The sequence below is a fragment of the Rhinolophus sinicus genome, chromosome X, assembly GCF_036562045.2.
Source record: "Rhinolophus sinicus isolate RSC01 chromosome X, ASM3656204v1, whole genome shotgun sequence".
Taxonomy (NCBI): Eukaryota; Metazoa; Chordata; class Mammalia; order Chiroptera; family Rhinolophidae; genus Rhinolophus; species Rhinolophus sinicus.
Window position 1 is genome coordinate 71385953 of NC_133768.1, and position 15480 is coordinate 71401432.

At 38.9% G+C, this 15480-nt stretch overlaps 1 protein-coding gene across 1 annotated transcript in view; it reads left to right on the forward strand.

The window, feature by feature from the left end:
• Positions 1 to 15480, forward strand: part of IL1RAPL2 (interleukin 1 receptor accessory protein like 2) — a 1389708-nt gene that overhangs the window by 742711 nt on the left and 631517 nt on the right. Inside the window, exon 4 of the mRNA XM_074323975.1 lies at positions 13492 to 13678. Within this exon, the coding sequence (XP_074180076.1) occupies positions 13492 to 13678 (187 nt within the window). The remainder of the gene's footprint in view (positions 1 to 13491; positions 13679 to 15480) is intronic.

The following is a 15480-nucleotide window of genomic DNA, read 5'->3' on the forward strand; positions in this document are numbered from 1 at the left end:
CTTCCTGAGTTGCCTTGTTACCATGGTTATTCATGGCAATTAATTGACTGTTTCTCTTCCTGGGCATCTACAGGTGTGAATTCTGCAGCAAGTTGATATGAAGAGGTCTTTCTTTTGATTTACAGTACATAGTGTTGGAGTGTTTCATTTTCTTTTCTGCTGTTGCAACTGCTTGTGTGGTGGTAGATTTCCTGGGGAGTTGGGCTTCTCTCTCACCAGGTCACCTCAGTTTCAGGGTACCACCCCCATGAAAGGATGTGGTGGGTAATAAGTTTCTGAGTCTCTTAAATCCCAGTGATGCCCCTGCAGCCACATGTAGGGCTGTGCTCCTCAGCATCCCCAGATGACTGCTGCGGTGATCAGCCTTGAAAGATTGGGGCACGGTGGAATGGGAGAGTCAGCTAGTGTGTTTGTGGCTTTGCTCTATTCTAAGTAATGTCCACCGCCAGACCAGAGCTGTCTCACCCCTATAGCTTCTCCGTTGTCCCTGGAATTATCTGCACTGTGTGCCTGCTGCTCAGGTACTGTCTCTCTAGTTCTCAGAGATGTAGATATTCTGCTCTTTAATCTGACTCTTCTACCATTTTTTTCCCCTGGGGCACATTGCTAACACTGGTAGGGTGTGGGGGAAGCAAGCTCTGGGAGGTTGGTAGGAGGCTACCAGGCTCCAGTGTCTTTGTTTTATTCCTGGTGTTGACGGCTCTTAGACCACAGTTGTCACATTTGTGTATTCAGTCTTTGCCCCACGGTCTCTGCCCCAATCACTGGGTTCAGCCATAACATTTTTCCCTGAAAATAAGACCTTGCCAGACAATCAACTCTAATGTGTCTTTTGGAGCAAAAATTAGTGAGGCCCAGTCTTACATTATATTATGTTATATAAGACCCGGTCTTGTATTACAGTAAAATAAGACCAGGTCTTATATTAATTTTTGCTCCAAAAGACGCTCTAGAGCTGATTATCCGGCTAGGTCCTACTTTCGGGGACTCATGGTAGTATGTCCTGATCCCTAAGGCAGAATTGCTGGGGCCACAGAAAGTGCACCTGCGGTCTCAATTCTTTCATCTCCCAGGACTGTGGTGAGCTCTGGGCTGTGTGGTGTGGGCCCCGTTTCTGCACTTCTCCCTTCCCTCTTCCCCTGTTTGTGCCAATTCACCCACCTTCAGATGTTTCAATGTGCAGATCTCTCAGACATGTTTGTGTGTTGCATAGGGAATCCTTTGTTGAATTATAGCTGTTCAATTAGTTATAATTTCAAGGGGAGATATCAAGGAGCACCCCTTGTGCTGCCATGTTTCTGATGTCACCTATATGTAATTCTTTTTATACACCATGGTATTAGATTTGCTACCATTTTCGGAGGATTTCACATCTATATTCATAAGAGATATTGGTCTCTATTTTTTTTTTCTTTTCTTGTGTGTTTTTTTTTTTTGTAATATCTTTGTTTTTGGTATTAGGAAAATGTTGGCCTCATAGTATGCATTAGGAAGTATTCCCTCAGCTGTGTCTTCTGAAAGACATTGTAGAGAATTGATATAATTTCTTTCTTAAATATTTGATAGAATCTACGAGTGAATCCATCTGGCCCTGGTGCTCTCTGTTTTGGAAGCATTATAAATTATTGATTCAATTTTTTAATGGCTATAGGTCTATTCATATTGTCTCTTTCTTCTTGTGAGGGTTTTGGCAGATTGTACCTTTCTAGGAATTGGTGCATTTCACCTAGGTTATCAAATTTGTGGCTGTAGAATTGTTCATAGTTTTTCTTTATTATCTTTTAAATATCTTTGTGCTCTGTAGTAATCTCCCTTCTTGCATTTCTGATGTTACTAATTTGTGTCCTCTCTTTTTTCTTTCTCTTCCTGGTCTTTAAAAACATTAACAATGCATATTTGTAGTTTATATACTTATTTCTGCACTTGCCTGAAAGTCTCATTTCCAACAAAATCAAATATATTTTTCAATACAGTTTTATTATTTTTGTAATGATTCTCAAGAAATGGAATTCATCAAAGGACCTGAGATCCTGTTTGTTTAGTCATCTGTTTCCCTTCCCTGATTTTGCTATAATATCAGTTCATAATTCTTATGTTTTGAGGAGTACAATTTCATCTAAGGATTGTAGATTGATTAATTGATAGTCAGGCATAGCAGTCAATTCATATTTCAAAAATGTCAGAAAGCAAAATTTGTTTGTTTACTGATCATTAGGTGGTTCTGGAATTTGCAAGGAAAGTATTTGGAAGTAAGGATAAGACAATTAAAACAACCATTTAGAAGCTTCAACTATATCCTCAGGCATTTTATCTGGACTTCTGTTTTAGATGGGAAAATGATCACTAATTTATTTATTTTTCAACAGATTAGTTATAATGATACAACGAATTCACATAAACTAAATTCTGAAATAAAACTAGATTTTTATAGTATAAGCTTGTTTCATGAATGGAAATTAGAAAGGGCCATATATATTTTTCACGTACATTTTAAATCCTGGGTCTTGTTTTTCCCTTTAGGGAACCTATGATTGGTCAGCATTTTACCTTAGAGATACTTCTGGGGCAAAAAAGTATAATTTATGACTTAAAGTACAGTAAATTTTTGGAATAGGACGTGTGGTTTATTCATAAATTTGTAAATTCTTCTGTGCTGTGCACGTTAACAACATCATTCTTTAAATGTTATTCTTTTTTTTTTTCTTAATTAAATTTATTGGGATGACAATTGTTAGTAAAATTACATAGATTTCAGGTGTACAATTCTGTATTACATCATCTATAAATCCCATTGTGTGTTCATCACCCAGAGTCACTTCTTCCATCACCATATATTCGATCCCCCTTACCCTCACCTCCACCCCCACCCCCCTTACCCTCTGGCAACCACTAAACTATTGTCCGTGTCTATGAGTTTCTGTTTCTCATTTGTTTGTCTTGTTCTTTTGTTGTTTTTGGTTTATATACCACATATCAGTGAAATCACATGGTTCTCTGCTTTTTCTGTCTGACTTGTTTCGCTCAGCATTACTCTCTCAAGATCCATCCATGTTGTCACAAATGTTCCTATATCATCTTTTCTCACTGCCGAATAGTATTCCATTGTGTATATGTACCACAACTTCTTTATCCATTCATCTATCGAAGGACATTTTGGTTGTTTCCATGTCTTGGCCACCGTAAACAAAGCTGCAATGAACATTGGAGCACACGTGTCTTTATCTCTAAATGTTTTCAGATTTTTTGGGTAGATACCCAGGAGAGGGATTGCTGGGTCATATGGCAATTCTATTCGTAATTCTTTGAGGAACCTCCACACTGCCTTCCATAACGGCTGCACCAGTCTGCATTCCCACCAACAGTGTATGAGGGTTCCTTTTCTCCACAGCCTCTCCAACATTTGTTACTATTTGTCTTGTTGATGATAGCCATTCTGACTGGGGTGAGGTGATATCTCATTGTGGTTTTGATTTGCATTTCTCTGATGATTAGTGATGTTGAGCATTTTTCATATGTTTATTTGCCATTTGTATGTCCTCTTTGGAGAAATGTCTCTTCAAGTCCTCTGCCCATTTTTCAATTGGGTTGTTTGTTTTTTGTTGTTGAGTTGCATGAGTTCCTTGTATATTCTGGATACTAGCCCTTATCGGAGGCACTGTTTGCAAAAATCTTCTCCCATTCAGTTGGTGGCCTCTTTATTTTGTCAATGGTTTCTTTTGCTGTGCAGAAGCTTTTAAGTTTCATATAGTCCCATTCGTTTATTTTAGCTTTTACTTCCATTGCCTTTGGAGTCAAGTTCATAAAATGCTCTTTGAACCCAAGGTCCATAAGTTTAGTACCTATGTTTTCTTCTATGCAGTTTATTGTGTCAGGTCTTATGCTTAAGTCTTTGATCCATTTTGAATTAACTTTGGTACATGGTGACAAATAGCAGTCCAGTTTCATTCTTTTGCACGTGGCTATCCAATTCTCCCAGCACCATTTATTGAAGAGGCTGTCTTTGCTCCATTGTATGTTTTAGCTTCTTTGTCAAAAATTATCTGTCCATATTTATGTGGTTTTATTTCTGGGTTCTCAATTCTATTCCATTGGTCTATGTGTCTGTTTTTCTGCCAATACCATGCTGTTTTGATTATTGTGGCCCTGTAGTACAAGCCAAAGTCAGGAAGTGTGATACCTCCATTATTGTTCTTTTTCTTAAGATTGCTTTGGCTATTCGGGTCTTTTGTGGTTCCAAACAAATCTGATGATTTTTGTTCTATTTCTTTAAAATATGCCATTGGGATTTTGATGGGGATTGCATTGAATCTGTATATTGCTTTGGGTAATATGGCCATTTTAACTATGTTGATTCTTCCAATCCATGAGCACGGAATGTCTTTCCATTTCTTTGTGTCTTCTTCAATTTCTTTCAAAAATGTCTTATAGTTTTCAGCATATAGGTCTTTCACATCCTTGGTTAAGTTTATTCCTAGGTATTTTATTCTTTTTGCTGCAATTGCAAAAGGAATTGTTTTTTGTATTTCTTTTTCTGAGATTTCATTGTTAGTATATAGGAAGGCAATGGACTTTTGTGCGTTGATTTTGTAGCCAGCAACTTTACTGTATTCGTTGATTGTTTCTAATAGCTTTTTGGTGGAGTCTTTAGGGTTTTCTATATATAGCATCATGTCATCTGCAAAGAGTGATAATTTAACTTCTTCATTCCCAATTTGATGCCTTTTATTTCTTTCTCTTGCCTGATTGCTCTGGCAAGGACTTCCAACACTATGTTGAAAAGCAGAGGTGATAGGGGACAGCCCTGTCAAGTTGCTGAACGTAGAGCAAAGGGACTCAGTTTTTCCCCCATTAATTATGAGATTAGCAGAGGGCTTGTCATATATGGCCTTTATTATGTTAAGGTATTTTCCTTCTATATCCATTTTATTAAGTGTTTTAATCATAAATGGATGTTGTATCCTGTTAAATGCTTTCTCTGCATCAATTGATATAATCATATGATTTTTGTCCTTTATTTAGTTTATGTGATGTATCACACTGATGGATTTGAGAATGTTGAACCATTTTTGTGCCCCGGGGATGAACCCCACTTGGTCGTGATGAATAATCTTTTTAATGCATTGTTGTATTCGATTTGCTAGAATTTTATTTAGGATTTTTGCATCGGTATTCATTAGAGATATTGGTCTGTAGTTTTTTGTTTTTTTTTTTTGTGCTGTCCTTACCAGGTTTTGGTATCAGGGTAATGTTGGCCTCATAAAATGAGTTAGGGAGTACTGTCTCTTCTTCAATTTTTTGGAAGAGTTTGTGCAGAATTGGTATTAGATCCTCTTTGAAGGTTTGGTAGAATTCACTAGTGAAGCCATCTGGTCCCGGACTTTTGCTTTTGGGAAGGTTTTGGATGACTGATTCAATTTCGTTACTGGTGATCCGTCTGTTTAGATTTTCCAGTTCTTCATGGTTCAGCCTTGGAAGGCTATATGTTTCTAAGAACTTGTCCATTTCTTCTAGGTTGTTGAATTTGGTGGCATATAGTCCTTCATAGTATTCTTGGATGATCCTTTGTATTTCTGTGGTGTCCGTGATAACTTCCCTTTTACGCTTTCTGATTTTGTTAATCAGTGTCTTCTCTTTTATCTTAGTAAGTCTAGCCAAGGGTTTGTCAATTTTGTTAATCTTTTCAAAGAACCAGCTCTTTGTCACATTAATTTTTCTATTGTCTTTTTGTTCTCTATTTCATTTAGTACTGGTCTAATTTTTATTATTTCCTTTCTTCTGCTGACCTTGCGTTTTACTTGTTCTTCTTTTTCTAGTTCTTTAAGGTGTAACATGAGGTTATTTATTTGGGAGTTTTCTTGTTTCTTGAGATAGGCCTGTAATGAGATAAATTTCCCTCTTAAAACTGCTTTCGCTGCATCCCAAAAATTTTGGTAGGATGTATTTTCATTGTCATTTGTTTCTATGTATCTTTTGATCTCTCCTCTAATTTCTTCTTTGACCCAGTCCTTCTTTAAAAGTATGTTGTTTAATCTCCATGTATTTGTGTTTTTCCGCTTTCTTTTTACAGTTGATATCCAATTTCAAAGCCTTGTGATCAGAGAATATGCATGGTATGATTTCAATCTTCTTAAATTTGTTGAGACTGATTTTATGTCCCAATATATGGTCTATCCTTGAGAATGTTCCATGTACACTAGAAAAGAATGTATAGTCTGATGTTTTAGGATGAAGTGCTCTATAAATGTCAATTATGTCCATTTCATCTAATGTGTCATTTAGGGCTACTATTTCGTTATTTATTTTCTGTTTGGATGATCTATCCATAGCTGTCAATGATGTATTTAAGTCCCCTAGTATAATTGTGTTTTGGTCAATTTCTCCCTTTAGTTCTGTTAGTAGTTGCTTGGTGTATTTCGGTGCTCCCTGATTGGGGGCATAAATATTGATGACTGTTATGTCTTCTTGTTGTACAGTCCCTTTCACCATTATGAAATGTCCATCTTTGTCTCTTGTTATCTTTTTCACCTTGAAGTCTGTTTCATCTGATATCATTATGGCTACACCTGATTTTCTCTGGGTACCATTTGCTTGGAGTGTCAATTTCCACCCTTTCACTTTGAGTCTATGCTTGTCCTTGTAGCTGAGATGTGTCTCTTGGAGACAGCATATGGTTGGGTTTAGTTTTTTGATCCAATCTGCTACTCTGTGCCTTTTTATTGGTGAGTTCAGTCCATTTACATTTAGGGTGATTATTGATATGTGAGGATTTCCTGTCATTCTATCTTTAGTTTTCTGGTAAGGCTGTGTCTCCATTGTTTCTTTGCCTTTTTGTTGTTGTCTATTATTTCTGTGTGGTGGTATTCTATGATGTTTCCCTCTGTTTCTTCTTTTATTTCAGTATATATTTCAATTCTGGATTTATTTTGAGTGGTTACCCTTAAGTTTATGTAAAAGAAAGTTTGATATTTAGAGTATTCCATTTTCTTCAGCACGCTTACTTTCTCCAATCCCGTATTCCACTTCAGGCCTTTACTCTCCCCCTTTTTGAGTTTTGGTTGCCACAAATTGTCCCTGTTGATGGTGGTTGAATTGCATCCTTTAGTATTTCTTGTAGTGCAGGTCGTGTATTAGAAAATTCCCTCAGCTTCTGTATGTCTGGAAAGGTCTTTATTCCTCCTTCATATGTGAAGGATATATGTGCTGGATATATTATTCTTGGCTCATGATTTCTCTCTTTCAATAGTTTGAATATTTGGTTCCACTCCCTCCTGGCTTGTAGAGTTTCTGCTGAAAAATCTGATGATAATCTAATGGGCTTTCCTTTGTAAGTTACCGTCTTCTTTTCCCTGGCTGCCTTGAGGATTCTTTCTTTGTCGTTGATTTTAGACAGCTTCAATACAATGTGCCTTGGAGAAGGCCTGTTGGGATTGAGGTAACTAGGTGTTCTATTTGCTTCTTGGATTCGAGGGTCCAGTTCTGTCCACAAATTTGGGAAGTTCTCATCGACAATTTGTTTGAATATATTCTCTGTTCCCTTCTCTCTTTCTTCTTCTTCTGGTATGCCCATTATTCTTATATTGCTCTTTCTGATGGAGTCAGAAAGTTCTTGTAGAGTTCTTTCATTTCTTTTAAGTCTCAAGTCTCTTTCTTCTTCTATCTGTGTCATTTCCAGGTTTCTATCTTCGATGTCACTGATTCTTTCCTCCATCTGGTCAACTCTACTACCTAAGCTGGTTATTTCATTCTTAATTTCTTCTATTGAGTTCTTAATCTCCAGAAATTCTATTTGGTTCTTTTTAAGATTTCAATCTCTTTCGTAAAATGCTCATGCTGTTCTTTGATTGAGTTTCTGAGTTCATTTAACTGCCTATCTGTGTTTTCTTGTATCTCGTTGAGTTTTTTCAGAACTGCAATCTTGAATTCTCTGTCATTTAAGTCACATATTTCTGTATCTTTAAGTGCCTTCTCTGGAGATTTTTCACTTTCTTTCTGAGCTATCTTGTTGCCTTGGTTATTCATGGCGATTACTGGTTTACTATTTCTCTTCCTAGACATCTACAGGAGTGACTTCTGCAACAGGTTGATAGAAGCGGTCTTTCTTTTGTTTGCCAGTACTTGTTGGTAGAATGTTTTATTATTTCTCCAACTGCAACTTATTTTTCTTCTCCCACACGGTAGTGCTATGTTTTCTCTGCACTATTCCAACTTCTCACACAATGGGGGATTCCCTGGGAGACGGGCTTCTCCTCTGTTAATAGTTTGTCTAGGTCACAGGGCGCAGTGTCCCGGTGGGTATGCGGAGAGCTTTTGATGTTCCAAAGCTCTTCCAGCTCCTGATTCAGAGCCCGTATGTTTCAGCAGTTCTGTTTACTCCTGCAGGGATCCGCCCAGATAGGTGGGGTCAGGGGCGGGGTGAGTTGTGAGAGGTGGCCCAGAGCAATGGCGGCGACCACCACCACAGCCGATCCTGCTTCCACAGCTCTCTCCCCTTTGCCGGAACTAGTTGGGCTGTGAATTTGTGTCTGCGGTCCACAGTTCTCAAAACAGCAAATTTTCTGTTGTTTTGATCTGACACTGCTACTGTTTCGCTTCTAGCACCGGGCAGGTGGGGGCGGGCGAGCTCTGGGAGGGAGGGGGGCGGCTAGTCTCAGTGCCTAAGGCTCCGTTCTCTGCTCGGCAGTGCGGGCTTAAACCACTGCTTTTCAGCCTTTTTCCTCAGTCTTTTCTCCGAGGTCTCTGCCGTGAGCGTTGGGTTCAGCAGTGTTATATGCTGTCCCTCAGCCCTGTGGGCCTGGCGGAGCCCTAGCAGTCCGAGTTCTTCCCTCCCGCAGCTGCGGTAGTTCCGGGAAGCAGCGAGCTCGGTGCACTGAGCGAGGTCTGCGTCCTGCGCGCTGCTCGCCTCCGCAAGACTTCTCCCTTTCCTCCTCCCTCCACTTGCGCGAATCTCCCACCTGTAGGTGATATCAGTCGGTAGTGGGCCTCTTCGTCTTGCCTGTCTGCTGTGCAGGGAGTCCTTTGTGGAGTTTTTGTTGTTCAATTCTTTGTAAATTCCAGGGGAGCTTTACAGAGGCTCACCTCACTCCGCCATTTTTTTTTGTAAATGTTATTCTTACACATCAATATTTATTTCTATGAGCTTCTTCAAGTTGATATGGATAAACAAGAGTTAGTTTGGCTGTTAACCCATTTTAGCATCAGGTTCTGAGATTACCCAGGGACTTATAGGTGAAATCTTGGTTCCCATCCACTGATCAGCTATATGGGCTTCACTAAGTTCTGTGTCTATGTTTCACTCCTGTGCAAAATGTCAGTGATACTTACCCTGTACGTTTTCCTTGATTATTAGAGGAATTAAGTAAAATAAGAAATGTGGAAGTACTTGAAATATTACAAATACATGCAAATGTATAAGGCATTACTGCAATGTCACTGCAAGGCTCTTTCCTCATATTAATCTTAAATGTGCGCCTTGTCCTCAGGATGTGATGGGAAGACACAAAAAAGTACAATCCCCATTCTACACACTCATCAGTCAGCTTCCTCCAACTTACACAACTGTAATGTACCTAATGGAAGACATGTAACATTTTTAGGTCTCAATTGCAGAAAACATTTAAAATAGAACTGGCCTGGAGGCATTTTTCAAAATACATTCTAAATAATGCAAGATTGTTAGTGGGAACTGTGTCAGGGCTGGAATACATACCTAAGAAAAACCAACCTGAGTCTCAGACAGGCAGCCTTGATCACACCTTCCCCAGGTCAGTGACAGAGACAGCAAAACTCATACCAGGCCTTGTCTCTGACTCCAGAGACCTTGATTGTCATCATGGACTTCATACTAGGGCTTGTTCATGGGTTAGCAAGCAATTTGTCAGCAGCCTTTCACATGTGGGAGACCAGAACAATAGTGAATTCATGCAGAGCTCTGGCCGAAGCATGTTTGTGGGTATACGTTGGAGAAGACTGAAACCTATCATTTTTCCTCCTTCAATCCATCAGACACACCCAGGATGGGTTCTCTGCTCTCATTCTCATCCCATGTTAATGAAAGTGCTAATGCCATGGATTACATAGCTTACAGTTTGCAGTGGTTGGGGAGGAAACACATAGGATTATCTCTTTTCTTTTGTGCCTGGAAACCTTGCCTAGAGTACTGGGGTTTATTACAGAAATCGTTTATCTAAGAGCCCCCAGAAGGCTTAGTGAAACTCTTGCTGACAAGTTGACCTCCAAGGTTCTGGTGTTTGCCTAGCAGCTAGTACTCATACTACCTGCAAGTTCTTTCCTACCTTAATTGCTTTCTCTTTATTTATGTGCCTGGGTCAGTATACATTTTTGATCCCTTCACACCTTCATGGCCCTCTGGTACTAGGCCTGTTGCCCAACTGACTTCTTCCAGACACATTCCTATCAATAGCTCTCCTAACTCTGTGGCATATCTTAACTCATTGCTGGCAGTGTATTGTTTTGATTATACAAATTATTGTTCATCATTACTATATATCACATATAAGTTATAATTATTGTTTGCTAAAAACATGTATAGCAAGTAATCTTAACAGGAATAACAGTTCAAAGTACAATTTATTAAATATCTACTGTGTATTAGATGCTGTATTCTGTGTTTTACATACATTATTTTTATAGTTAGAACAGCCTGGAAAGGTCAGGTATTGTAATCATTCCAACTGAAAACAGTAAACATATTTTTGCTCATGGTTGTGTAACAAAAGCAAGTCCTTCCCCCAACCTCCAATGGAACCACCATAAAGGACATCTTATTCCTATTTTTCAGCTGAGGAAACTGAGACTGAGAGATGTTACATAATTTGCCCAAGTACACAGAGCAAGTTGAACCTAGGGGATCTTAGCTCAAACATGGTGCTTTGTTAAGAAACCACTACATTATTGCAATCCCTTATTTAGGCTACCCCGCCCCAGGGTTAAATATAGTTGGGACAGTAAAACGTCTTTCAGGGCACTGCACATTCTATCTACTTCTATTGTTGAGACTGCTGGTCAACAGCTCTCTTTCACTGGGGTTATAATATAATAATGGAAAGATGTTTCACAAATAAGTCTTTTTCACGTATATGGATGAACACCATGGAGCAGATATGACCAACTTCTGTAACATTAAGAACTGTTCAGAATACTGCATACCCAGCAGAGATGATTCTGTTTGTTCTGTGTTCAACATCTTTTAAAAACTGAATATTTATTGTAATTCAATCCCCCATATCTACCCTAGTCTTGTTTGTCTCTGAGATGTAGCCAGTATATTCTCTTCTTTACTAGCATGCTGATATACAAAGTGTGGCTAATCCTTACCCTTGTGGTACAAGAATACCTGCAAAATTATTCTGAGTCATATTTAAACAGGGAATGTGATATTTGACAAGCCATATACCTGAATCTGTAGAATGGGGGTGGGTGCTAGTACCATATGGGGATGAGGCAAAAGTGGAGCAGAAAGGACATGTCTGTTGAATACATACCTTTTGATGCCCACTTATTTAATCAACTAACATTTACTGAGTTTGAGTACCAACTATTTATTCATTTAGATCCCAGGGATAGAGTGATGAAAAGGAGCAACAAATTCTTGGCTTACACTTACCAAATAAACAAACGATAGAAGAGCAGAGAGAAGAGCAAATATAAAAGTACATGGCTTCAATAGGCTTAGTGATTCGAAGAACAGAGGAAATGCCGTTGTGACTGCACCCTAATGAGTGAAAGGCAGAGTATTATGATAGGCCAGATCATGGAGGACTGTAAAGGAAGGAAGAAAACATGAAAATGTTTATCACTGAAGTATTGAAAACAGACTCAAGAAGAGCCAAATTGATCGAACCAAACTTTACCTTCTTGGCTGAGATGTAAAAGAAAACAAAACCAACCAAACAAACAAACAAAAAAACAACAAAAACATTCTGATTCTGGTGCATTTAGTTTGATGGCTTTTAAAGAGGCTGTCAAACATCTAACAAGAGAATGAAATGTTCTGACATTTCATCCCCAGTAGGCATGTCTTCTGCCTTTTGGGTTCTAGAAACCTACCTTGAGGAAGAAAGAAAAGCAATAGCTCACAATTTACATTGTATAATGGGATTTCATCTGAATGTCAGAATGGGAGTACTGTGATAGCATCCTTATCAGATGACATAGGCCTGGGCAAAGTCAGCAATATTTGCCAGTAATTAACTGTACTAGAAATCCAAGTAGCAGCCATTTTGATTAACTTAGTTTATACACCCAATGGGTACTGGCAATCTGTACTCCTGTGTTTTGTAGGATAGCTTGCATATTGTGCAATTTCAATTTCTGTTGTTAGCTTGAATACTAACAGTGCTTTGAGGTGATCCTAAAATTATTGATTAGCATGCTAATCCCTTCTGTCAGGATTGTTATCACTTGACTATAAAAACACTTGGTTTTGAAGAACACTTGGCACTTTGCATTTTTAACAGCATCTATCTGATGATGTTTAGAACAGATATGGTTCTGAAATGTCCTACCAAGAGATTTACAGTTGACCTTCTAAGTCTGACCAGGTTGCTTCTGATATCTCCCTTGCACTTTCCTTTTTTCTTTTGTGTGGTTGCTATCTTCTGGAGTCCAGGTAGAGTGGGTAGGGAAAGGTCATGGGGTATGCATAGGGAAGTGAAGACAGTATTATATTCCATAAATACCCTTATAAAATGAGTTAGCCAATTAATGGCCAATTTGTAAAGTGGCCTTGTGGTAAAATTCAATTTTGAAACTCTTTATAATGCTAGTATTGGTGAATTAGTACAGAGTGACCACTCTCTACTAGGATTTGGTCTTTATAGGAACCCAGAAATTGATCCCTGACATATCTTGGCAAATACCTTAAAAAGCTGTGTAAGCTAACAGATATAGTTTGTATGTTGATCTGGTTTTTGGTGTATATCTTTTTTTTTTTTAATTTTATTTTATTAAATTTATTGGGGTGACAATTGTTAGTAAAATTACATAGATTTCAGGTGCACAATTCTGTATTACATCATCTATAAATCCCATTGTGTATATCTTATAAAAGGAAATGTTGGCTTAGAAACCAATGGCAAAATTAAACAACCTTTGGAAATCCTAGTAATGGACTGGCCATAGGGGCAGAGAGCAAATGGCTATATCTCTAGTTGTAGACCTTCTAACAAGTCTTTACTATCAGATTTTTAATACACAAATATTTATCACTGGGACAAAAGCCTGAGCATCTTACAGTTGAGAAGATAGGTACAACTGCTCTATATAGCTACCTCGTGGTCAAAGATGTCCACATTAGCATTTTGTTTCATATATTCTGTCAGTTGAGGTAGAAAACTGTTCTGTGTTTTGATGTTGTTTCTGATTTCTAGGCAAGGTCCTAAATGGAAAAGTCAATACTCTTGAAATATATAGAGTACAAACAAATTGTAAATACCCAAATAAAGTCATTTTGCTATTTTTCTGTTTCTACAGAAACTCAACATATTGCATGAAGGTGTCAATGTCCTTGACTGTTGCAGAGAATGAATCAGGCCTGTGCTACAATAGCAGGATCCGCTATTTAGAAAAATCTGAAGTCACTAAAAGAAAAGAGATCTCCTGCCCAGACGTGGATGACTTTAAAAAGTCCGATCAGGAGCCTGATGTTGTGTGGTACAAGGTAACTCAGCATGGTGTTAAATGCATTTTTTCTTTTTTTACCTTAAGTCAATAGCTGTTTTGGGGGTAGGAAAAGAGGGACGTTTTATTTCTAGTTTTTGGTATTAGATATTTCACTGATAAGAATCACCAGATTCACAGCTACATAATTCAGAGCTATGACTCCTTTACATCACTGTTTTCCATGCACTTCCATCAGCAGATGTCAGAAGCAATCCCACCTTCTCCACCTGCTAAAACTGAGTAAAATCTCCCTTCACCTCAGCTCATGAGAGCAAATGGGAAGAACAGTGAAGATTTAAGAAAGTATTTTAAGAACATAGAAATATTTACTGTGAGGAGCAAAGGCTCAGCATTACAAGTAATACTACTTACAAAGAATAACAACTGATGTGGTATATATTGGAAGGGCCACTGCAGTCAATGCAGAGGAGAGAAATGGGCCCAGTGCAGGATGTGTCAACACCAGAAATGACGTGTTTAGCTAGAAATACACCACACTCAAAGGGTGAACAGAAGAGAGTTGAAGGAACTATTTACAGAGGTGGGGTTAGGGCTCAGGCAACCAACAAAGGAGGAATCTGTAAATCACTACCACTTCTGGGCCTGCAGTGACAAGGGGGAGGAGCAGTGTCACTGGAACCTGGCAAGAGTGGTGCAGACCTGTCAAGAGATGTTGCCTTAGTGGAACACATGAACTGTGGCAGTACATAAGGGGATAGGAAGGATAAACACCCTTCCCCCTCTTAACTCTTGCCTTCCAATTTCCCTCTAGTACTGCCCCCTCTCTCCCAAGTGAACTCAAACAGAAGTCAGAGGGAAAAACCAGGAGATAGACTCAATAGTCTTCAACTTTCCTGGGCATAGATTAGGACACAGAATAGGTCTAGGGGAGGAAGCAGAGAAATAACCATACAACCTTCCAGCTATGATGTTCTAGCTGCTAGCCTGGGGTCCTGGGGTCCTGTGACAAGACTGAGTAGCCTCTGCCAGCTCTGAGCCACAGTGGTTGACACATAATAGAGTTTTAAATGTGTTGGCCAGAGATGACCAAGGAGGTTTTCTGCCCAGGTGCTGTCCACATTGTTGAAAACACATAAAAGGTAGAACAAGTTGGTTCTATAGAATCTGACAGAACCTCAGTTCCCAGGGAAGCCTATACCCTAATTTGTACAGCTGCCGTGTGTTTTTACATTTGGAAGGCTCTCCATCTTCATACCTGGATAATTCACCAGTAGACGCCAAGAGCATGTCCTGAACTAAGACTTTGAGTCTCTATGTGAACTGTCCTCCCTTTTTTTTCTTAAAGAAGATAATATTTTGACAGATAAAAAGGGACATGATGTTTGTTATGCACAAATACAGAATATTCATATTTTTGTGGGATTCTTCATACCACCATCAGCCTTGTTAGTATTTGTTAAGCATTTGCTACATGCCATTCACTGGGCTAAGCTTAGTCACTGCATTATTTCATTTAAGTTTCCGTGCAACTCTGTGTGGTGGGCACTATTATCCTAACTTAATAGAGAGAAAAAAAACGAGGCCTAGAGGTATGTGGAAACTGTTCCAAAGTTACTCAGCTAACAAAGACCGGTTTTGTATTTAAGGCAGTGTGACTCCAGAGTCCATTTTCTTACTACCTTCTCCTGAAATAGGCCTGGGACTAAACCCAGCCTTGATCACAGGCAATTTTCTAAGATGCAGTCCTGGTTCAGAGGAGCCCACCAAAAGACAGAGGAAGATGGTTTTCTTTCGATTTTATAGTTGAAGAAGGGAGGTTACGAAGCTCAAAGTTTAGTA